This window comes from Copadichromis virginalis, linkage group LG16 (assembly GCF_057382275.1).
Source record: "Copadichromis virginalis isolate Kocher_CV1m ecotype Utaka linkage group LG16, C_Virginalis_male_GT1.1, whole genome shotgun sequence".
Lineage (NCBI taxonomy): Eukaryota > Metazoa > Chordata > Actinopteri > Cichliformes > Cichlidae > Copadichromis > Copadichromis virginalis.
Window position 1 is genome coordinate 25,547,503 of NC_140633.1, and position 24,786 is coordinate 25,572,288.

The following is a 24,786-nucleotide window of genomic DNA, read 5'->3' on the forward strand; positions in this document are numbered from 1 at the left end:
CAGCGTAATACAAATATCTCAATGACTTCCAAAGTGTGGGCTGGGGCCCCCTGGTGGGCAGCAGTAATAGCAGAAACTCCGTTTGAAATTACTCCTAAGTATGTACAGTTAAGTGTTTATTGAAACATGTTTATTAATATAAAAAGCAAATTAAAACTTGTAATAGGGGTGGATTTTTTTTTTTTTGTGGTATTGCTCACCACTTTGAGCTAAATTCACTGCTATTGTATTGATTTTTTTTGTGTCCCAGTGGTAGGTGGGTCACATGTTGGTTTTAACTCTTTACATATGACTTGGTAGCATTAGCAATTTATAGCTAACGGACTGTGTCATTTGTTTTTTAAATTATATTATTAAGGAAAAAATATTTTAATCATAGTAAAAATTAAAATTAGGATTTTCTGTATTTTAAGTAGGCTGCAGCACTCTCAAATGTAGGAGTGGCTGAAGAATCAGCCTATCATATGGCAACAGCTTCCAAGATTTGGGTGTATAGACATGGTTAAGATGACCTGGTGCAGTTCAAACTGAGCAAACTTCAAACTGGGGTTGCTGCTACTAGGCGTTTAGTGATAGCTAGAAGAAGAAAAAATATCCAGTGAGCAGCATTTTCTGGGAGAAAACACCCTGTTGATACGAGATGACAGAGGAGAATGGCCAGACTGCATTGAGCTGATAGGAAGGCAACAGTAACTCAAAGAGCCACTGGCTGCAACCACAGTATGCAGAAGAGAATCTCTGAATGTGCACAACACATGAACTGTGAAGCCGATGGGCTACAGCACCTGGACAAGACCACAAATTCAGTTGGTGCCACTCCTTTCAGCTAAAGGGAATGGCACCAACTTTAATTCACACAAGCTCACCAACAGAAGAAGAATCTGTTGGGCATCACTTTATGACCACAGTGAGGCCGGGGTGGGGGGCGGGTTCATATAAAGTTCATTTATGTTATATGTTTTCATAAAGTTGCCACTTGTAATAAATTGGTATACAAACATTCAGATAAGTGCAGTCGATTAATGGGTATCTACAGGACACCATGGTGACAGCCTACTGGCATAATATAAAAAACAAGCATGTATAGTGGGTTATTGTAACGGATGCTGAGGTAGATCGTAAGATTGGAGCCAGACAGGTAAAACAATCAGTCTAGTAAAAACTTTCCCCTTGGTCCCTTATCATTTTGAGGTGGAGCATTATACTATATTCTACATTTTCTGTATTTCTTCCTTTAAAAAAACAAAACTAGGTTCTGACATTATTAAGTAAGCCTTGGGTGGTGAGTTATTGCTTTCCCCATGCTGCCTGTTAGTAAGTTCCTTCAGTAGCCTGTCCTCCCTTGGTCAAACTCTGTTACACATTACCTTTGAGAATGATGTTATCATCCCCACCATCCCCCACACAGAGCCAGTCTCTGAATGACACTTCCAACCACACAGCCATTCTGTTGGGCTGGCTACTCTTTACAACCACAGGCATTCCGCAGTGTACTATGTTATGCAATCTTTGTGCAAAGTCCATAACAAAAGAGCAGTTCATTTTATAGTAGTCATAACTAGAGATGGACCGATCCGATATCACGCATCGGTATCGGTCCGATACTGACCTAAATTACTGGATCAGATATTGGAGATAAATAAAAAATGTAATCCGATCCATTAAATATCATGAAAGCACCTCACAAAACTTGCGACATGGCGTAACTCAGCACGTTGGAGCAGTATGCGTCGCGTGATAGAGCGGCCGTGGCGTGCGAGACTTGTCTGAACTTATACAAAATGCAGCAAGATATTTAAAAAAAACAGTTTTATTGATTAAAAACACACTATATCGGATTCATATCAGTATCGGCAGATATCCAAATATATGATATCGGTATCGGACATAAAAAAGTGGTATCGTGCCATCTCTAGTCATAACCCACCTGTACTCAATACCAACCTCTTTTTGTGAGAGTCTGCTTTGTGTGGTAATTTATTGCTTTCCAGTGTGCATATAAACATTATCAAAGGCAAGCAATAAAAAGAAAAAAACAAAAAACAGGTGGCAGAGCAAATTTTAATGATTGATAATACTTGACTGCATCAGAGCGAGGATGATTGTTTCGGGAGTCATTGTGTTAAAAATATCTTTATGTGGTGGATCATGTTTGGGTAGGAGGGATCGTTTTGCCCCACTGGGCCAGCCCTGTGGGCAGCAGATGAGACTTGTGTGTATGTATGTGTGTGCTCTGCTGAGCTGTGAGCAGATGAGCCCCGCCAGGCAGCTTGCTCCAACTGTGGTCTGCACATACTCCAGTCTAAAAGCTTGTCTCTTCTATTTGCTCCAGATGATGCCTTGGATTTAGCTGGCCCACATGAGTGATATGAATAAGGCACTGGACGAGATACACACTTCTCAAAGCCTCGGACAGAAAGCAGAGATTTTTCAGAGTGACAAGGGTAATGTGAGTGGCTTTCCCAGCGCAGAACTCTTCCCGTTGCAAGAGCCTTTAATAACACCAAATAAACAGAAGATCAGCATTAAACTCTGCAGGGGGAACAGGTAGGTCTCATTTTCCTTTATGCTTGACAAGAAGTTTGTTTATAAAATTTAATCAGGCTGGTTTAATTTGCACTAAACCACAAGAAGTGTATTCTACTCTACACTTTACAGTGTAAGCTGCCTTGCACAAGAATAGCACAGTCTTATTTGCAGAAGAGGTAGATCTCTGTTTAAAAGCTGCAATGTGTAGTGCAGTGCAACATTTAATATTAACTTTAAGAGAGATAAGATGATAACATAATAATTGTTAACTATTTTGTACTAAAGAAATGTATGTTAAAATACACCTCATACCATGCAACCATACTGAAATCTAATTTATTCTTACTTTATCATAGCATTTAGTCATTAAAAAAGAACTCTTTGTATGCATGTCTTGTCACATCCTTTAATCTGAACTACTTCAAACAGGTGGGGTGGAGTTATATGTCCTAAGGGTGGTCTCTTTATGGGGGTTTCTTCCTCTTGTGGGGGATATTTCACTCCTTTATGACCTCAAAATGATGTCAACAGTACACATAAGGCTTAGAAATAAACCTTTGAATGTGAGTTTTGGTGATGTGGTGAAAGCAGGCACCCGGTAGTAAAAAATGTGAATTACGTTTGTTAGAGGAGAATGGAGCCATGCCTTTTGTTTTGGTCAGATCTCCCTATGCCTTCACCCAAGAAATGACTCATTACAATGTTGAAGCATCTGTTATATGACAGATAACATGTGCTTCATACAACTCTTCTGTGAAGCTGTTTTATATTATGGCTGGCTGAGTCATCAAAATATGCTTGTTGCCTGAAAATTTACACAGTTTTGCTTCATTGAAGTTTGTTTCTGTCTCTTGTTTCTTTGTTTTTGTCCTTCAGGAGCACTAAAGAGAGCGAGGCATCATTCTCTTCCCCTCTTCCTGAGCTTCTCACCTCAACCCTGAACCCTCTTGTTTCTGAATGTTTATTACCATGGACCAAAAGCTGTACATCTCAGGTTAGTGTCATATTGACAGTTTTTGGTCCATGATTATCATGATACAAGACCTGTGTCATGTCCACTTAGATGTTTTATTTCACGTACTCACTTAATGCTGATTTTTAAGTGGATCAAATGTCAGAAAACAAAATTGCACAACATTTTGTTAAAGTTGAATAATTGAAAAAAATGCAATATTTAGCTTGCTGAAGTCATCTGACCTTAGCACCATATGAATGGTCCAACCGGTTATGTGAGTAAGGAAATTAGTTGCTGTCAGGAGTTAAAAATGCTGTGTCAGCATGCTTAGATAAGCCACAAAGTCTGTGATTTTATGTTTTCAATCTCAGGTTTTTATACCGTAGTATTTGAAAGCAGCAGCCACCACAAAATGGACAATGGGTGTTTTACATCACCTTTAGATTTTTCAGAAGAACTTTTATGGTTTACAATTATCAGGTCTGGAGCCTAACAGCGCTATTGTTTGTTTTAGCACAGGGTGTGTGATTACTTTGCACTGAAAATCAGGAAGTACCTACTGATGCTGAAAAACTCAGTAGTTAAAACTTGTGTGTTGGTAGCATAGAATTCTTGACTAGTTTGAAAATGTTGTTAGTCTTATGCAAAGAACCATGGCCTAAAATAATGTAATGTGAAGTGCTGCATTATAATATAGTGCATTAAGTTGTGGATTTAAGTTGTTTTATATAGTGAGCAAGATAGATGTACATAGTTTATTTGCAGCTTATTGTAGGACAGCAGAATTATGCTGGCAGGACTTTTTTTCTGTCAGTAAAAATCCTTAAAGTATTTTTCTGCAATTTTAACGTTTATTCCTCTCAGATTTTCCCCCACTTTAGTCTCACAGGCTATTTGGATGACTACTGAGACTACGTATAGACAATGACCATTTTTTCCCCATAATTAAAGTATTTTTGCCTTGTTAACACTACAAACAAGCTACAACAAATTGTACAGATGCAAGGAATTGATAGCTTATGAAGACTTTCTTTTCTCCTCTTTTTTAGTCAGTTCATACAACTCAGCAGAAAACTTTTTTTTTATCAAGCAAAGCAAAAATTGATTTGTTGTTGACTATGCATTTTTAAAACTCACTGGCACATTCAGAAACAAGAGCACATTCATTGCTTTGGGAAGCTAGCAATCATTGGTCTGCCTCAAATGTGAAGTGAGTTTGCCTATATATTTTCCAGGGCTGTTAAATTAGTTTGGTTTGCCAACCAAAAGCCCCTATACTCTAAGCTGGAGTTGACTGTTTCTCATTATCATTGTGGTGTGTGTGTGTGTGTGTGTGTGTGTGTGTGTGTGTGTGTGTGTGTGTGTGTGTGTGTGTGTGTGTGTAGCAGCGGGGGTCGCCTCACAGCAATGACTCATCGGAAAACATAAAAATTATAGCACTGTGCACTCACCAGCAGCTATCAGCAGCATAGCTGCTGGTAAGTGTGAGCCCTTTATCTATGTGTTTATGTGTCTGTTGCCGTTGATGAAATATATGCACAGAAATGCATGGTTTAGTCTTTTAAGCTAAGTGTCTAGAGTTAATATTGGGACAATGGTGCTGCAAGTGAATTGTTTAAAAAAAACTGTGAATATATGATTGAAGTGCAGGCATTGCACTGCATTAAGCACTTAATGCCTAGAGTATTGTAAATGATGCATGAGTTTTTGAGACTACGTCATCAGCATATTAAATGTGATACAAATTCAAGCTCATATATTCAAATTACTAATTTATTTATTTATTACAAAATTGTCCGAAGGTCAAATAAACACTTGTGTCTGGGAATTATTTCATAGTTCAGGCTTTACTGGGTCAACTGTTTCAGTCCATTTTTTTCTACATAGTTCCCTATTTTCAGATTAATTGGGCAACTGAGTTAAGCAGTTTCATGGACAGGTGAAACCTGTTTCCTCATTATTATGTGACACATTAAACAGATAAAAGATCAGGAGTTGACTCAAAAATAAGGAATTTAAATTTGATAGCTGTTCACTGGTGTTCTCAATATGAGTTTCAAAGACATGTTAATGAAAGTGAAGGATGCCATTATTAGACTGAAAATAAAATTATTTTATCAGAGCGAGAGAGAGAAACAGTTCGCTCTCTGCAAATCAAGTTAAAGGGAACCTGTTGTAGTCATTTTCAAGACCATATTTTCATTCTTTTATTTTTCCATCAAAGCTATAAGGACATCCTCGCATTGGCATTAAATAGATTCAAGAGTAGAGAGAAATTGTTGGAAACCAAATGTTTAAAGAAGTGTCAGTTCTTAGGTTTTGCTTACACTGGCCTCATTATTTAAAACTTGGCCAATAGTGTAACACCAGCAGTATATCCATGTGCTTATTCTTAGTCTCACCAGGATCCTTGGGAAGATAAAGACAGTATGTTAGGCTGAACAGCTGTTTTTATGTCACTGTCCTAATGGCACAGCATGGTGACCTCCTTTTAGAGGCACTCAAAAAGCCAATGACATCATTGTTCCAACTGTGCTGCACTTGTCCCCTCATCCACCATTCACCCGCAAAATTGTCCATTTGGCTTCCCAGTGAGCCTTTCTGGGTAGTAATTTTTATCATCAATCATAATTATCTAAAGATAATAATATTCCTCTAGAGATGGCATTCGATTATAAAACAGGCAGCCAAGGAAACTGATACTGAGTCTCGCCATTGTGGTACTTCTCTAACTTACCACATTTTCTCTTAATTGAATGGTTTTGCAGAATTGTGGCAAGACCCAATGCTTGACATCGCTTTGTTTAGCACTGCTGTTGTACTTTCATTGTATTTTAAAAAACAAGCAAAAAATTGATTATGACTCCACAAGAAAGAAATAGAGTTGTAAATGAATGAATTACAGAGGTAATGTCACGGCGGGGTGCGCCGGTGTGAAGAATGAGGTAGACCCAAGAGCAGACACGGTGGAGACAGAACTAGGTTTCCAAAATAAGGCAAGCCTTTATTGTGGCTGAAGGCATGACAAAAACACTAGGGAACACTGAAACTGGGAAAACTAAGAAGACAGAGAACACTGTGTAAACTAAAAAGGCTAAGACACTCTGTGAAGGAACTATGGAAAAAACTATAAACACAGAGTAACTAAGCAGGCTATGAAACACAGTGTCACAATAAGGGAAACTACGAAAATACAAGGTGAGGATAACAGACGATCTGACACTGACACAAAGACACACTGGGCTTAAATACACTGAGGAAGTCATCAAGGAATTAGAGACAGAAGGGGAACACAGCTGGGAGGAATAAGACCTAATGAGACAGGGGGAACAAAGCTAGAAACACTGACATAAGACGGGAACATGAACCTTCAGAGTAAAACAGGAAACAAGACACCACTAAACAAACACGCAGACACGACAGAGAGACAGACTAGACACTGAACTAAACCTGCAATAAACATGAGAACACAAAAACCTATGAACTAATCCCTAAACAAGAATAACCGAAACATAGAGTCATAATCATCATTATCATCATAATAAGAAAAGAATCCAAAATGCAAAAACACACCAAAAACATAACAACTCAAAATACTGGGTCAAACTGACCCAGAACCGTGACAGGTAATACGAAAATATTGTTTACCTTGTGATTTCTTGGACTAATGTTTATAATGGTGTGCAAATTTCCTATGCTGCCTCAGCAGTTTCTGACATATAGTTCATAGCATGAATGTGTGATAGATTTGCAGCATGTTGAGGGTGTTGCCTGTCCCTCGCCCTGACAGCTGCAATGTGCTCCAGCCCCACCAGAACTCTGAACTGGATAAACAGAAGGTAATGAATGGATGGATGGATCCAAAAAATAAAATAAAATGTAAAAAAGCAGAAGCTGTTCCTTTTTCCTTGCAACCTAACAAGTAACAAAGTAACATAGCGATGAAACATGGACAGCGGGGTCCTTGCTTTGCACTAAAAATCTCCCTTCCCAGATTTATTGTAGATGCAGAAAATGCACTATATACCTTCATATATGCACCACTGGCCTGCTGCATCGCTGGCTGTTGTCTTACTCTGACAGAGCCTGCAAGGGGTCTTGTCTGAAACAGCTATGGTCAAGGACAATGTGTCTGGCGCTAGCTTTGTTATGGGAGTTGTGGCGACTCTGTTATCATTCTGGGTCCATTAATTCCAATTCATTTTAGCAGCGTGATAACTAGCAGCGTCTGCTTGTCTGTGCTCTCACAAGTCAATGTACTGTGTTTCCAGATAAACATGAAGTCTGTTGTTGCCGGTTCTTCTTTTCCTGTGTGTTCTCGTGAGAGCGTGAGAGTACAGTAACTTTAGCCAAACCGCCATGTTTCATGCTATGAGGGTAAATGTGATGAAATATAGCGATGAGAAGAGATACAAGAAATTTATTGTAGATGCAGAAAATTAAATTCTTTTTCAAGGATTTAAGAAGTCACAGCTTTATCTCAGTGTAGGAGAAGCTCCCAGGTTGTGTCACGCAGAGAACTATACCTAAAACTACCATTTTAAAAAAGTATTTTATCAGTTTTACCCCTTAGCTGTAAAAGGCTGATGGCATAATGTCATCGCCCCTCCAGGTAGGCAGGCAGGGTCTCAAGGTCAGAGGTTTTTTTTTAATGAAACATAAACTGTATTTAATCATGAATCCACACATTACCTTGAAGTTGACCAGATATCCAACAATAACACATCAGTATGTGTGTGACTTTTATCAGATAATGAATTCCAGCATCCTGGAAGTTTGCAACTGTTTCCTCCTTTCAGATGAATGCACAAATCATAGTGGGTGTAATTTGTGAAATGAAAAGTCTAATAGAGTCTAGTTATGTACTCACTGGCCACTTTTTTTTAGGCACACCTTGCTTGTAGTGGGTTGGAGGCTTTGGCCTTCAAAACTGCCTGAATTACTCATGGCACAGATGCCAGAAACATTCCTCAAAATGTAATATTTTGACTTAATAGCATTAGAAAGCTGCAGATTAGTCGACTTCACATCTAGCCTTTTAGATTGAGATCTTGTCACATTTGAGTACAGTGAATTTATCACGTTCAAGAATTGTGATCACTGTGGTCATAAAGGGATGGACACGGTCAGCAAAATACTCAGTTGGGTTTGATGAAATGAGTTTCAATGATCCTTATCTTGCCCAAAGTTAAGAAATGTATCCCATGCCATTACAGCAGTCTGAACTACTGACACTTTGCCATTTGATGTGCTCTTCTGCTGCTGGCGCCCCTCTGCCTTATGGTTTAACATTGTTGTGCATTCAGAGATGCTGTTCTGCATACTTGTTTTATAACCAGTGATTCTTTGCTTTCCTGTCTGCTTGAAGCAGTCTGCCACTCTCCTCTAATCTTTGATATCATCAAGGCACTTTCTCCTGGAGAACTTCTGCCCACTGGCTATTTTCGTATCGGACCACTCTCTCTAAACTTTAGCTGTGGTTTTTTTGTAAAAGCCCAGTAGATCAGCAGTTTCTTAACTACTTATAGCAGCCAGTCTCACACCAATAACAATGTGACATTCAGAGTCATTTAAAGTCACCAGGCAGGTTATAAATGTTATTCACAGATTTTAACAGTTTTCAACATTTTAAAATGAGAAAACAACTAATTTGAGATCTGATGTACTTTTATGGATCTACATTAACCTAGTTTTTATGAGCTTGTTTTTGTAGTTTTGTGGTTTTGATAGCTACTCATTTCCAAATTCCTTGTCTCAGAAGGAAACTGAACATTGATAATTAGCAAGAATATATTCATGCTTGTGAATGTTCTCTATAAAAAAAAAAGTGGATCAGAGACTAAAAATAGCAGTGTAGTGTCTGGCTACAAAGTAAGAATGAAAAAATATGATACATGTGCTTTCTGGGAAATTCTTCAGCTTCTTGTTTTGGTTTTACATTATCGCTAGGCTAAAATTGCTCTTTTTAAAAATAAATATTTAACGTTTCTTTGGCCTTGGGCTGTATATTTTAACTGTGTTCACCATGAGAAACTTTTTACTTTGAGAAACTCCCTTTCTAAAAGGAAAGAAAAGGAAAGAGATTTTACATCCCCAAGGACAGAGGAGGAGTTTGTGCTGTGGTGAGGAAACAACATTTGGTTTCTAACACTTGCAATTTGATGAATCACACTGTTAGCACTGGAACGGCTCAGAAAAGAAATATATATAAACTATTTTTAATACTATCATATTATATCCAACTATAATTTATACATTAGCCTTACTTTCAATTACTATGCATGGATATTTCTTTTCATAGTTAATTGTGCAGGTAAGGCAGAAGCATGAATTTCCATGCAAGAAGAGTCACGTTGCCTGCCATCACACCTCTTTGTCTGCAGAAGCGGGTAGGAATCTTATATGGATTTGTTTTTGTATTGTCTCCCTCCCTGTTAGCGAAGGGCTGCTTTTTGTTTCTGTTTAGTGTTCTAAATTTAAGCTGTTTTTCCAGATGGTGCTGGATTAGATCTGGTCTCCCGTGACCACTATGTAAAGGCTTACAATGTTTAAAACTTCTCAAAGATTTAATCTTCATAAATGTTCTGCTCACATATGGTGTTCACAGTGCTTCGGCTGTGCTATTGTTACTTATTTAAATTGAGATATTTGCAGTACTTTGTTAAAAAAAATAATTGTACCATAAAACACATTCTTGCTATTAATTATACATCAATACTACAGTAGCCTTTTGAAGATGTTAAGATGTATTAAAAGCAGAAAGTAGCCTGCACTTTCATATCACAAATGGAATCTGGTGAAGTGTCACTTTTCTTTAATATGGAATATCAGTGCTGAACAAGGGAAAGCAGGGATGTTCATACTTTAATTTAGACATCAGTACAAAGTGTTTCAGTATCTTATAGGATGTATCTAATTAAAATGTAGACTGTTCACAAGCAAAACCACAATTACATATTTTTAAGTTTAATGTGAAATACCTGAGCCCAGTCCTCTAGCAGCCACTGTAATTTACAAAGTAGCAACTACAGCTTCCCAGCAGGCTTATCAGTGTTGGCTGATAACATTTGGCTAGTGTTCTAATTCATCTCCTTATTGTTGCACACTGACTCCACCGGTCTAAAAAATACTTTCCAAATGATCTAATTCCTTCTAGGTCTCGGGACAATAGTAACGTTTTGGATATGTAATCTTATAAGTGATGATCCAGTTGTAAACAGGTTTACCTACCAGAAAGGAGGTTTTATAATAATTTAAAACTCTTTATTTTCAAGTTTTATTTTAGTGGATAGCTAAGAGAACTATTCTCTGTCGTTTTCTTATATAGACGAGGCTGGAGGCCAACTTTTTACCACCACTCAGTGATATAGCTGCAGCTGTGGGAGTGCACTTCAAGGTTTAACCAGAGAAGGCTAATTGGTAAAATGGATCACTCTGTCCTGTCCTTGAGATAAGAAGGTCTAATAGAGAAGTTTATGTTCAATAAGACTATATTTAGTGCTGCATACCCAGTATCTGGACTTAGTCTTCCTGTTCCAGACTCTTTTTTTTTCTTTTTTACTTTTCATCACAGACCTTTATGACACAGCACGATGTGTTCTCACCCTTGTGATACAACTCTTGAAATCAACAGCCTTGTTGCCATCATAGTTTGATAAATGCAGCTTATATTGGGAAATTGTGCCAGTGTATCCTCAACAGTAATTTGGTGGATCAGTAGTGGCTCACCACCTATTCATATGTGTAAGTAAGTATACATATACGTGTATAAATAGTAAGGTTGCCTTAATTTGGACTTACTATGCAGATTTTTTAAGTGAATTGAAAATTTTACTATTCCAACTTGAAAAGAAAATAGCTGTCTCAGTGCACCACATGCACTGATCAGACAGACTACTGGCAGTTGAAGTTAGTAGCAATGACCATTATTACTGTTATTCACATTTATGTGGATTTAACTTTTATAAATCAGAACTATATATAGGGAAACCATGATAGCAGTTTTTGTGTGGCAGCATCAGTTTTTTTTAGCTTTAATTCATTCAGATAAATATAAGATCAAACTCAAAGTCTTCACACATGTAAATGCACTTCTGAAAATATTTTGATCGCTGCACTTTTCATAGCATCACTTTAACTGGCATCTCCTCTCCTTATAACTGTACCCATAACTTTTGCTATACTGAGTAAATTGATACTTTTAGTTAGGCAGTCGTGGCACTTTCTTATTTTCCATAGGAGAAAAATATTCTCCAGGTAATTTTCTCTGTTTTTGCACACTGTAACACATAAGTTGTACTTGATTGGCATGACAGACATGAAGGAAAACATAAATGTTTTCCAGATGAAAACATGTGGGCTTTTGCATCAAGGTTACCTGCTCATGGCTGCAACTCTGTGTTTACTGATAAAGGCATCAATGGCTCCTGCAGCAGGGTGTGTGGCCTTGTCTTTTATTGGAAACACTTTACTAATGATTAACGGTACTGGCAAATCATGCAACATAATTAGTTTATAGTAGTCAAACTAAATGCACGAGTTATTATTTAATGAATTATTTTCTGTTTTAAATTAAAAAAAAACCACTGTTTTTTGTGTCTCATGGTTCAGATAAAATTACCCTTTTGAAGGGTATATTTACTCATTGTATATACTGCATCTTGTCGTCCAACCTAAACTGTTCATGAAAGCAACTTTCTGCTGAGTAATGCAAACATAAAGCACATCTGCAATGCTAATGGCCCACAAAGACTCCTTCGCCTCTGACAGACCCTACCCTGTTCTCGGTGAAATCTGATACCCAGATGATTTGATTTGGCCAATTTTCAGAAAGCCACATCCTTGAAGCAACTCAGCTAAAGCCCCTGATACAGTCACCTCCAGCAGTGCAGTAAATGCACATCTTATTAAAATCAGTGAACTATATATATATATGAACTACAATGAACAAATCAATTTGTTGCGTATGATTTTGCACTTTATTATCAATTCTTCTCTTTTCCTTTTATTCAGGTAAAAACCATTTTAGAAAACAAACCTGTAGTGCTAATATGCAGCAATGACTACATTAAACAATGAGTGATGAAATAAACCATTCTTAAAAGATAGTTCTCTTATACTCACTTCGTGACCTGATTGATTACAAAGTGGTTTACACTAAGAGGTGATGTCATAGGTGGAGGGCCCATTTGCTGAACCTCACTCAGCCCTGTTGAAAAGCTCTGACCTATCTCTACAGAAAAGGTGTCAGGCTTTTCCTGTCCAGGTTTAAGCTACCAATTGACCTCACTCAGAGAAAAGAGACAGCCATTTGGTCTTTGCTCCTACACTTTCCATACCTGCCTCTGACAGCTTTAGACTGACTTGAACCAGCACCTTTGTAATTGCTCTTGGGCTCACACAGGGCATTATGTAGGAGATCTGCTTGCCTTGGGTGTGTGCATGTCAATTCTAAGGGGGTTGGAGCCATGTGACTCTCTCTCTCCACCCTCTAGTAAATAAGCAGATTGATCTCTGGCTTCCTGACTCTTAGTGGTGAGAAAAGGAGGCAGGTGATTTGGTATCGAGCACCAGTGATACACATATGTGGATTCAGAAAAGAAATCTGCTGAGAGGGAGTTTTATCTAATTGCCTAATTTCAGCTTCACTGTGGCACAGAGCAAGATAAGGAGAGAGCGAGAGGAAGGCTGCTTGTGACAGCTGACACTTGCTGCGCTGTCTGATGAGAGTGTTTATATTTCTCACAAAAGCTCTCATTTGCGATGCTTTGTACTCAGCCATGTTTTGGCTACAGAACTAGCCCAAACTCAATACTATGCTTGGCTCCAAACAAGCGGGTAAGTTCCTGTTTAATGTGTCTTGTGTTCTTTGTGTTTCTCTGCAGGCTTGAGTCTTTATATTCTGTTTTCTGCCTTGTAGGACATTTGTGTTGTGTCTTTTTTTTCTTACCTATTATGTTGTTCAAATAGGCAAATGAGCTACCTGTTTACTATACGAAGGTGAAACTGATTGGGTTGTATGGTACTTATAACACAATCCTTTACAGTATGTCCAATCTGAAAACATAACTTATGTATCTTTAAAAGTCACTAACGTCTCTCACTGCTTGCCTGAAATGGTTGTTAATTTAATGTTTCTGCTTCAGGTAATTAAAGTTTATAGTGAAGATAATACCAGCAAAGCTGTAGAAGTTCCTTCTGATGTAACTGCCCAGGATGTATGTCAGCTGTTTGTCTTGAAGAATCACTGCATTGATGATCACGCCTGGACACTTTTTGAACACCTCTCCCATCTAGGAATAGGTAAGATGATGCTGTAACAGCTACCCAGTTATTTACATCATACTAAATTTAAAAACAATGATGGCAAAAAATTATTTGCAGCATTTTCAGTCAAGTTTACCCATAAGTCTTGCAATAATCCTATCAAAATGATTCTTTTTCTTTTTAACACTCCGTTTCAAGGTTTTGAAAAAATCAGTTGTGCTTTTCAATGCAGTTAAAACTCACAAATATCAGCTTGATCTCAGCACTTTAGTTCTAACAATGAAGGATGAAAAAATACACCAATAAGCCGTACCACTAAAACCACTAACATTGGAACCTGTTGATATGTTTTGTTGTAAGTGGACCTTTTTATAAAGGCTAAATTGCCATGTCTAGGTAACTAGACCCGGACATATCCAAAGCAGGAGGTCTTTGTTTTTACACTTTGCAGTGTGCAATAACTACCCAGAGTGGTCTAAGGAAGGACAAGTGGGAAACTGGTGACTGGGGAATGAGGCCAAGGTTAAATGATGCTTATGATGTCAAAAAGAAGAGCTACAACAAACAAACAACAACAAATTCCTGAATGTCTCAACACTAGTTATGATAAGCTGTCAGAAAGAAGGACACAGAATAAATAATGTTATGTAACCATGGACTATGACTGTAACTGTAATTATTTATATAACACGGTACTTTATTATTTACTGTTAGATACTGTATTTGTATACAATATACAATTATCCATCTATGTGTGCGTGTACATGTGAATTTGCCAGGGATACACCTAATTTGCTGTAGATGAGAACACATATTTAGCCATTTTTAGACAAACTAGTTTCATCATTTGTTTCATCATTTGGTAATCTGTTCTGTAGATGTTGTCAGTGAGTGTGGGTTTTGTTTATTAAGCATTTTTTTAACCTGAATTAAATCAAGATTGTTGTCAGTAACAAGTATATTCATCTGATAACCTTCTTGCACTGATATTTATTCAACTTACACTGCTGGCTGAATGCAATATGTCTTCCAGTTATTCAACAATCAGTTAAAATTCTAGGAAATAATTAAGTTCTAGGAAATAACTGTTTATGTTGTACCTCTTGTACCTCTTGCCATGCCCATAGCTGGAGGTTACACATTAATGTAAGGTTAATAATCAAACTCTTTTCCTCAATGCAACTTTTGCTGGGGAATCATTTTCAGAGATTACTCTATTTTTCAAGAACATTTAATTCCATGTCCTCAACCTTGCTTTGACCTGATTCTAGATAGTATATTTTAATAAGAGGGAAAACAAAGAACAGGAAAAACAGCAACAGCAAAACAGGTTAACATGTCATTTCTTTGTTCTTGCTCTCACTAGAAAGAGCTCTGGAAGACCATGAGTACGTTATGGAAGTACTTTCAAGCTGGGCGATGGACACAGACAGCCGGTTGTATTTTAGGAAGAATTATGCTAAATATGAATTCTTTAGGAAACCACTGGTGAGTTAGTAATTATACAATTCTATGTATATATATCTATAGTCATACACAGCAAGTCTCTTTGTACTAGCCCAAAATTATGTGGGTGGAAGAAGTTAATAACTGATGTCTCTTTCATATTCATAGGACTTTTTCCCAGATCACATGGTTTCCATATCGAGTGAAACCAATGGGATGGTGGATCACTGTGACCTTATACAGGTATCAGGTTCTTAGGTTCTTTATGTTTGCACTGCACTCTCTCTGCCCTGTAGTGGAGATTGTTACTGTGATTATTTAATGCACACACCCAACTAAGAACAAATATTCCTCTACCCAACGCAGACCTTTCTGAATTCCAGCACTTGTCCTGAGATCCATGGATACCTTCACGCCAAAGAGCAAAGCAGGAAGTCTTGGAAGAAGTCTTATTTTGTTTTGCGGCGGTCAGGGCTTTATTTCTCCAATAAGGGGACTTCCAAGGTTTGTAGAACAAAATAACTTGTCCACAGAATGTATTATGAATTATGGGAAAATCACAGGTTGTTTAAAAAAACATATTATTAAGTGGGCTATTCCATACAACCAATCTTATTGCATTACACCAGTTCATTTTCTAAAAATCCACATCTGTACATTGGACGAGGGGTACTTTACAGAAGAAAGATATAGGATGAAAAATGCATTGTTCCAAATGGAAAACTATACTGTTGTTTAAATTTCTAGGGATTGATACACGACCTCTGTTTGTGCATTTTGGGCCACCTCTTCATGTTCTGGCTACATCTCACTCATGTTGTGAGAGGAGAGTGAAACAGGTTGAGCTGGATTTTCATTAGGTCAGCTGGCACAGCAGCCATGCAGAAACTGTACTCACAATGCTGCTGACAATTGAAGCTTATACCTAGCCACCAGGCACGCCAACACATCTACTTTTCAACTCCTTTCATTTTCTACAACAGTAGACCTTTTGTTGTTAAGTGCAGGTTGACCTTGGCAAGGCGCCCACTTTTAGTCTATCGTGTTTACTCTTCTTCTTTGGTTTTGGTCAGATGTTTGCTAGTCAGTTACCACAGACACTAATGACTGTGGCGTAACATTAAAAAAAGACATAGGAATAGTGAGTCACATGAAAGCAGGACAATGAAAGTCTGTGAGGGTTTTTTTTTTTTGTAAAGTTATCCTTGAAACAAAATAGCTATTGATACCATCTCAATACAGCCGCTATCAACATATCTAAATTTATCCTTATCTTTTGGTTACATTAAGAGAGTAACCACACCCAGAATGGTTGATAATGTGTTATTATTAGATGAAAATGTACTGTTTACCCATCATATACAATCATCCAAAGCATGCTTTGACATAAATGTAGATATCATTTATCGTTTACTCTTGTAAAACAAATATGTTATGGTCTTTTAATTACATTGCAATCCAAAGATAACATGAATTGCTTAAATCCTGTCTTTGGAAAATAGCTCATTTTGAAATCAACCCTAGCAACACGACAGTTCACCACAACAATATTGCAGAGAAGCTTTATATTGTAAATTAAAGACCCTACAATGTTGTAGGAGAACTCCTCAAAATCCACTATGACCAAGCACTTGGCAACAGTGAAGAGGAAGAACTCTGTTTTACTGTTTAACTGGAAAAAAATCTACAACTAAGCAGGCTCAGGGATGGGTAACCATGTAACTCAACTGCAAAGAAGATCATAGATACAACATACAATTCAAACTACTGGAGAACAATGTAATAAGTTAATATCTGTTTGGTAAATGAGAAGAAGTGTTCCCAGCATGTGGATTCTATGACAGCATAGTAATAGGTCATTCAGGGTCACCTGATTCAGGAGTGGAGTCTGATAACTAAAGGCCCTACCTCCCAAAGAACGTTTACTCTTGGAAACTCTAGGAATAAAAAACAAAAATGACCCCATGGGTTGTTTTTCTTCAAAATCTTTAAAATGCAAAGTTGTAATATATTCATATTCCAGGTATTCCTCATAAAATATGTTTGTAACATGAGGCCATTTGCATTTTTATTTATTTTTTCATTAATTAAAAAAAAAATGCAGTTTTTGTATCACTACCCCACTCTTCCACAAGTGGGGTCAAAAATGACCCCAAGCAGTTCCTATGGAATCTTTTATGAAACTTTCATTCTTAGCAACTCCAACCGTCCCACTTACATGGATGGATCAAGAATTAATTTTTACACAGTAACATACATGATTTATAGTCAGGGCTGCACATAAGTGGTCCGCAGGTGCGCATTCGCTGTCAAAATAAAAGTATTCCCGGAAATTCAGAGAATATGTGCCTCTTTTGTGGTGGAGATAGTAATTGCTTACGAGCTTGCTTCTTCGACATCTTTAAGAGTTCTGAACAAATGTCCGTCCTCCTCCAGAACATCTAATGTACGCAAACGAGTGTTCCAACTTCTTATCTGGTACGCGTCTTTTATTTTGACAGCAAATGCGCACCTGAGGACCATTTATGTGCAGCTCTGTTTATAGTTTCCTGTGCATTTCAAACATTGTCCTTTCTGATGTTTTTTTTATTTTTTATATTTAAAGTAACATGGCTGCTATGAGGCCAGCTAGGATCCCTGTGGACCTTGCCCTACAAATGATCCAGGACAGATGGGATGAAGAGCCCATCTGTGGCATTGACTCAGAATCTGACATCTCAGATATAGAGGACCCAGACTATTGTCCCCCCCTCTGAACAAGGCCAGTCAGATACAGAGGAGTCCTCTGATGAGTCCTCTGAAGAGGAAATGGATATTGAGTCTAACAGAATGAGCCCCTCTTACTGCTCTAGCCACAATATTCTGAATTAGTAGGCCAGGGCTTGCATCTGGGTCTAGTACTGTCTCCCCAATAGATGCGTGGAAGATGTTCATGTCTGATAATATAATAGAAGAGGTGCTGACATGCACAAACACGGAGGCACGAAGAGTAGCAACCGACAGGGGAAAAGAGTGGAAAAATGTAATCAAACAAAAGCTCCTGGCCTTCATTTGATTGACCATTCTTGCAGGAAGTGAGAAGAACTGGGATGTACCAGTCGGTGTGGTTTTGGGAGTCCTCTGCATAACCCATTGTACAAGGCCACTATGTCAATTCAAAGATTTAAAGATATTCGCCGTTTCTTGCACTTTGATGACAAGAGGACCAGAGCCTACTGACTGAAAACAAATCACAACCGAGTTTATAGCAAAATGCATTGTTTCTATTTGGGGTCATTTTTGACCCCACTCGTGGAAGAGTGTAGGTATTGGTAGGTTGTGTATCCAAGGGTTAAGTAAGAGTGGACCATGAAGCATCCAGAGGCTAGACTGGCCTTCTTGCAATCCAGACTTGCCACCCACTAAAAGCATTTGGTGCATTATGATACTGAAAATATGGCACAGATGCAAGCTTTTGAGTAGCTGACTTTCTGTATTAAGACAGAGTGGAAAAAACATTTTGCTTTTCAAATATGATCTCAGTTTCCAAACTCGTGTTGCTGACATGGAATTTAAAATGTGAATATTTTTAAATATATACAAGTTTTTCCTTTTTAAGACTTTTAATTATTTTGTAATTTTCAATTATTTTAGTATTTCATTTTTTTTGCATTTGTGATCACATCAAAAAAACCACAGAAATGTTCAAATACAGATACACTCAGCACTCACCTGAGATGTTCCTGTGTTCCAGGTATAGACATGAAGGCTTAAGATTGTTTCATGTGCTGTTTTATACTTCACACCTCCAGTCCATACCTGTTCTGTACCTTTGTCTTATTATGACCTCTCTGTGTTTAACAGGAACCAAGACATCTCCAGTTCTTTGCTGACTTCAGTGACAGTGATGTCTACACTGTTTTGGCAGCCAAAAAACTACACGGGGCACCTACAGAATTTGGCTTCTGTGTGAAGGTAAGAGCAGTACTGTAACTGATGTTGTTACTATAAAACAGAGACATGCCAAAACTGTATAGAAGGAGCAGATGCACGCTGATTCACAGGGCTGTTTTGTTTTCTTCCAACTTCTCACCTCAGTCCACAAAATGCAGTTCTGCCCGGGACTTGAAGCTGCTTTGTGCAGATGACGAGCAGACCAGGACCTGCTGGATTACAGCCATGCGCTTGTTAAAGGTTGGCTTGCTGATAAATAACTCTGGGTGATATCTAAGAGTAGGAATGCTGAGTCAGTGTTTGAATCAGATTTAGCTTTGGGAGGAGGTCAAGGGAAGCTTTTGAGTGATGCTGGAAGATCACTCCCACTCTTGATAGAAGCAGCATGTGTTCATTGTCTGGATATAATCTGGATACAATTTAGAGCATTACTCACCCCTGCTAGTCCACAAATTATATACACAGTGCATTGCAACATATTTACTTGTACCTGCCATTTGTAATCACTACACCATTGGTCTGGAAGGATTATGGGTTAACACACAACAAATGTTTGGATTAAATTGCACAATTTTAATCACTTCTTTTTTCCTGTGTTTTAGTTTGGGATGCAACTTTACCAAAATTTCATTCAGCCACACCAGAAGCAAAAAGCCTCACCAATGGTTAGTTAATGTTTTTCTTGTTTTAGTAATTATACTAGCTTTATATTTTATTATTTTTTCTCATATGTGGCAACTTACCTGTTTTTAAAGCTACTTTAAACACAATTTTGGTTAGCAACAACTTGAATGATTGTGTGAACCAGCAGGTTAGTGTGGCAACCCTACATGGACCTTTTCACTGCAGACATTTTGACTTGTCACAGTAAGCAAACAGCGGGTGAAATAATAATGGTTCACTTCAATTTTGTGTCCCAGTAACCAAACAGATAACATTAGCAAACAGTTAGGAAGTACAGTATTATATTTAGCAGGTAAAAAGTTATCAGATTCTACGAAAGCTAAAAAATAAAGTGCACTGGACATACATTCATTTGGTGAAATATAAATCTTCAAAATGATGCTCCTCTGTCTGGTGTAGCTTGAAAGACACAAAAGTAACATGAGCCAGCAAATAGTGGTGTAGCAATATAATTGTATGGAGCAAATGAGGAATCTGCGGTGTCCCAGAATAGCCTTAGACTGTGCTGAGAGTATTTTTGCAACAGCAGACACAGTCTATTTATGGGTAATGAACATGTTCATGAACTACTCGCTTTCTAAAAATACATAGTGATCAGCTGTCCACAGATTTAACAACTTGTCACCTCTTCTCTAGTGTTGGAGTGTCATGTGTTGCCAATAACTTTACTGAGAGGATTTGCTAGAAAGACAGGAGAATAAATGAATATCTTAAATGCAATGTCAGGCTATTTAGACAAACTAGAATACTAGATTACTGCTTCATTGCACTGAGTTAAAAACAAAGCCCTGCTCTTATGCTGATTAGCACATTTATAAGTAATAGGATTTATCTTTATATCATTTCAAGTGCAGCACTGTTAATAGGAGGGGCTTTAAAAGTAATAATTTTGTTTTAGCTACTTGCTTAAATTGCAAACTTACTGGCCAGCATGGGAATGAATCTAGTATTTCTTTGTAATCCTGAAGAAGAATTTTCTTAGGTGTGTTTGCAGTTTTATTTAGAGACACTCACTATATTGCAGCTTAATGTCTAACTTGTGCCCAAGTGTAATTCCTTTCAAAACCTCTCTAATCCCTTTTCAGTTGAGTTTTGTGTGTGTGTGTGTGTGTGTGTGTGTGTGTGTGTGTGTGTGTGTGTGTGTGTGTGTGGAATCATCTAGAAAACATGAAGATGGAGTCATGTTACTCAAACACTAGATGGCAATGCAATACCACAAGGCAGCAGAAGTAAATCTACTCCCTTTTCATAGTACAAAATAGAGAGTGAACCAAAATAATAGCAAGAATTTGGGGTATTTTGAATTACACATCATGTGACTTGAATTTAGTTTTATGTGACCACATATACAGGTGTGTGAAAAGTCCTGAAAAAATGTATTAATATTTTTAAAATACACATCAGTGCAAACTGTGCCATTTCAGAGAAGCATATCAGAGAACTCTCTGGTGGCTATGGACTTTTCTGGCCAAAAGAGTCGGGTGATCGAGAACCCATCCGAGGTGCTCTCAGTAGCTGTAGAGGAAGGCTTGTCGTGGAGGGTAAGTCTTAATGTCTCTTAATCTGGTTCTATTAACAGAAAGAAAGCATAAAATTTAGGCTAATAACTAATAATGCTTCACTTTAGTTTAAACATCTTTCTGTTGTTTTATTCATTGAATATATTCAAATAATATGTTAAATTTAATAATATTTCCCAAAAGTAAATGCGACTGTCAAGCGTGAGAAAATCTTAATGCCTCAAGCAACTTGCAAATGAGCTAGAATGTTATACAAAATGAAACATCATAAATTAACTATGTATTAACATTATTTTCACTCATTAGTTGTAATTCTCTTCGCCCACAGAGGAAAAGCTGCCACCGCTTGAGTGGTCATGGGAGCCCTTCCACAGCCCAGAGCTCTGTGCTAAACATAGGTGTGTGAAACATCAATTTCACTTTTTTAATGTACAACTGAAAGATATTTTCTGACGTAGCATCTCTGCTTCAGCTATCCACGTGGCTCAGCCGTGGTTTCATGGCAAACTGTCTCGTGAAGAGTCTCACCGTCTAATTGCTCAACAGGGTCTTATTGATGGGTAAACAGTTATACACTTCTATTTGTGCTTTGGCTCATTTAAGACATTAAACTTGATTTGCAGATATATATATATATATATATATATATATATATATATATATATATATATATATATATATATATATATAATTTTTTCATCAACATGAGCATGTTTGCACTAAAGCAAAGCAACACAATATTCTCTAATGTGATGTAATTTACCATATGAGGCAGTTCACTCCGTCCGTTTAATGTTGGTAAGTCTTTATAATGACTGCTATACTTTTTATTCTCTTTGTTTCAGAGTGTTTCTTCTGAGGGACAGCCAGAGCAACCCTAAGACATTTGTACTTTCACTGTGCTATATGCAAAAAATTAAACATTTTCAAATATTACCAGTGAGTATAATTAACCATTTGAAAATTACTGTGCAATGGTTTTAGCTTCAAAAATAAAGTGGTTCTTGATTACAAAAAAAGAACCCCTAAAATATTTTTCCCTTTATTCATTCATGACCTTCATACAACAGAAAGGAGATAACTGTATTGAATATATTTGCATTCGAAACGCAGTGTACCTTGGTAAACTTACAGCCGTTTCAAAGTACTCGGCACGTGGGTTATTTTAAGCATCCTCAAAAACTTGCCACAGTTCTTCTGATGAGTCAGGCTGTCTCGGTGTTTTCCTGGACATTAACAACTAGCATCCTCTGTAGAATAGCACAGCAGAATAAATTTTGGACTAATCAGATAAGATACCTGATTATACCTGGAACAACTGAATTACCTATAACTTTTGCATAGTACATAGTATTTTTGCATGTTTTTCATTAATCTCTGAAAAATTATCTGAAATATTTAAACTCATTTGCACCAAGTGACCTGTTTTTTGTGTGTCATTCATTTCTACATGGATTTGTATATGTCTGTGTGTATGCTTCATTGTAGGTGGACGATGAAGGAGAGTTGTTTTACAGTCTTGATGATGGTCAAACACGGTTCACTGACTTGATCCAGTTGGTGGATTTTTACCAGCTAAACCGTGGGGTGCTTCCATGCAAGCTCAGACATCACTGTGCTCGGATAACCCTGTGAACAAGGGACCCAAAAGACAGCTGAGGTCCCACATGCACCTTAATTCCTGGTTCTTCTGGAGAAACACAATGGTGTTTTTGTGCCTTGGAAAAAAAAAAGATAAATAGTTGTTTTCATAATGTGGTACATGACTCAACCTTATTTTTTCTTATTCAGAAAAAGGTGAATTTCACAATAAAATAAATAACTACTGGTGCTGAAGATCATGTGGATTACGTTTTGGCCCGTTAATGTATTGGTGTAAGTATGTGGTGGTAGTAGTTGAGATACAGCAGCAGGAATTTGAGTGTTCATTGAAAATAATCCAGCAGAACGTGTGCTGCAGTATGTATAGAGCAAAAGTGCTGTAAATATGTGACATTTACGGTCTGTTAAAAGTAAATGATGACTGAATCCCTACAAGGACATGCTTGTGGAAACCTGTAGTATGGCTCTACACTGTCAAGTCTGGGAACAACTAAGCTATTATTATACTAAGCTATTTTTTTTGCTAGGTATTCGTATTTTTTAAGAAAGTTACTCATTTTGTTTGTTTGTTTCTTTTTTTAATTTGAAGTGATAAAATTACCTCTGAGCAAGTTTCACTGCGCATGCCTTACAAGGGATTGGCAAAGAGCTGTAATGCCCCGGTGAAGAGGTTCCAACCTCACTGACTTTGCATTGTGCACTGCATAAACTATATAGATACAGTTATGATTAAGTGAACTGTTTGTATCCATGGAATCAGTGAAAAAGTTCCCCTGAAGTAAGAGCAATGAAATAAATGCTAAAGATTTTTTTTCTTTACATGTAATCAGAAATGACTGATATTTGAATTCACTGTAAATTGAAATTTAGGTTTTGTAATTTCCCGAGATTCAGGCAGACAATTTGCAACACCTGGGCTGATTGTATTTTTTGACGTTATAGCCACATCTGTGGATATACGGTGTCAGATACTTCTTTTTTTTTTTAAATGATGTTAGTCCTTCTAACATTGACATTCAGCTTCATACAATCTTTTTTTTTTGTAACAGCAACAATGTAAGAACAAGGTATTTTAAATCACAGTGGCTGGACAACAGTGCATTGAAATGCAGTTTTGTAAATAAACTCATATAAACCTGTCTGTTGTAAGGTGTGATTTTTGTATGATTGTTTTGGTTGTTTTAACAACAGGCTGCAAGGCAAACACATGGCTTGTTAAACCACCATAAAGTAGGTCGAATTGATGCTTAGAAATTCACTTAATGTTTATACATGGTCTGTACATAATTTTTATTGCTGGCTATGCATATACCTGTAAAGATAAGATCTGGTATTGTGTGCAGGAACCACTATGCTAACAAACTCACCCTTTCTTTAAATAGCAGTAACATATGACAGTACACTGGAACAATATATTATTGTCTTTTTGAGTAATATAGGGCATACAGGGTTATCATATAAATGCAGTTAAACTTGAGCAAAGTATAAGATTCCTCCTGAGCCGGCTCATCAGCACACAGAGGGGTGCTGCTCTGGTCAGAAAGATTTTTATTGTGCCAACGTACATCGTGATTTTCTAATGGAATCCAGCTCAGAGTTAAATTTAGCCACACTATATAGTCTGCATATGGCTCTCATCAGGCTAATACTGTCTGGAATTAATTATTGAACTTTTGGGGCAATATATATATATATATGTAATTTATTTTCTCTCAACAGCACTGGCTGATTTTTACAACCACTAGATGGTACTAGAAGCATTTTACTTTTGCTTGTGGAAGTTTATGTTTGAAATAATAGGTCAGGTGCAATCCTAGTTACATAATACATATACAGTTTGTGATAAAGATG

At 37.4% G+C, this 24,786-nt stretch overlaps 1 protein-coding gene across 5 annotated transcripts; it reads left to right on the forward strand.

Annotated features, from left to right (window-relative positions):
* The first annotated feature begins 2,264 nt into the window (after positions 1 to 2,264).
* Positions 2,265 to 24,074, forward strand: grb14 (growth factor receptor-bound protein 14). 5 transcript variants are annotated; one of them, XM_085434070.1, is made up of 14 exons: positions 2,265 to 2,547; positions 3,406 to 3,523; positions 13,630 to 13,786; positions 15,117 to 15,238; positions 15,365 to 15,439; positions 15,563 to 15,700; positions 19,040 to 19,150; positions 19,274 to 19,369; positions 19,732 to 19,794; positions 21,238 to 21,354; positions 21,662 to 21,731; positions 21,806 to 21,893; positions 22,179 to 22,272; positions 22,822 to 24,074. In XM_085434070.1, exons 1-14 carry the CDS (start codon positions 2,360 to 2,362, stop codon positions 22,966 to 22,968), a joined length of 1,584 nt encoding a protein of 527 aa, XP_085290196.1. In that variant the 5' UTR covers positions 2,265 to 2,359; the 3' UTR covers positions 22,969 to 24,074. The 5 variants fall into 5 exon arrangements, with proteins under 5 accessions (XP_085290196.1, XP_085290200.1, XP_085290199.1 ...); XM_085434073.1 differs by lacking the exons at positions 2,265 to 2,547; positions 3,406 to 3,523 and adding exons at positions 9,462 to 9,606; positions 9,786 to 9,873; XM_085434072.1 differs by lacking the exons at positions 2,265 to 2,547; positions 3,406 to 3,523 and adding an exon at positions 9,628 to 9,873.
* The last annotated feature ends 712 nt before the right edge of the window (positions 24,075 to 24,786 follow it).

Bases quoted from the DNA above. Each gene is read 5' to 3' on its own strand.
- grb14 (XM_085434070.1), top strand. From the start codon at position 2,360: ATGAGTGATATGAATAAGGCACTGGACGAGATACACACTTCTCAAAGC. The intron at 19,151-19,273 runs GTAAGAGCAGTA...TTCTCACCTCAG, and splicing joins AATTTGGCTTCTGTGTGAAG to TCCACAAAATGCAGTTCTGC. The intron at 21,894-22,178 runs GTAAACAGTTAT...TCTTTGTTTCAG, and splicing joins CAACAGGGTCTTATTGATGG to AGTGTTTCTTCTGAGGGACA.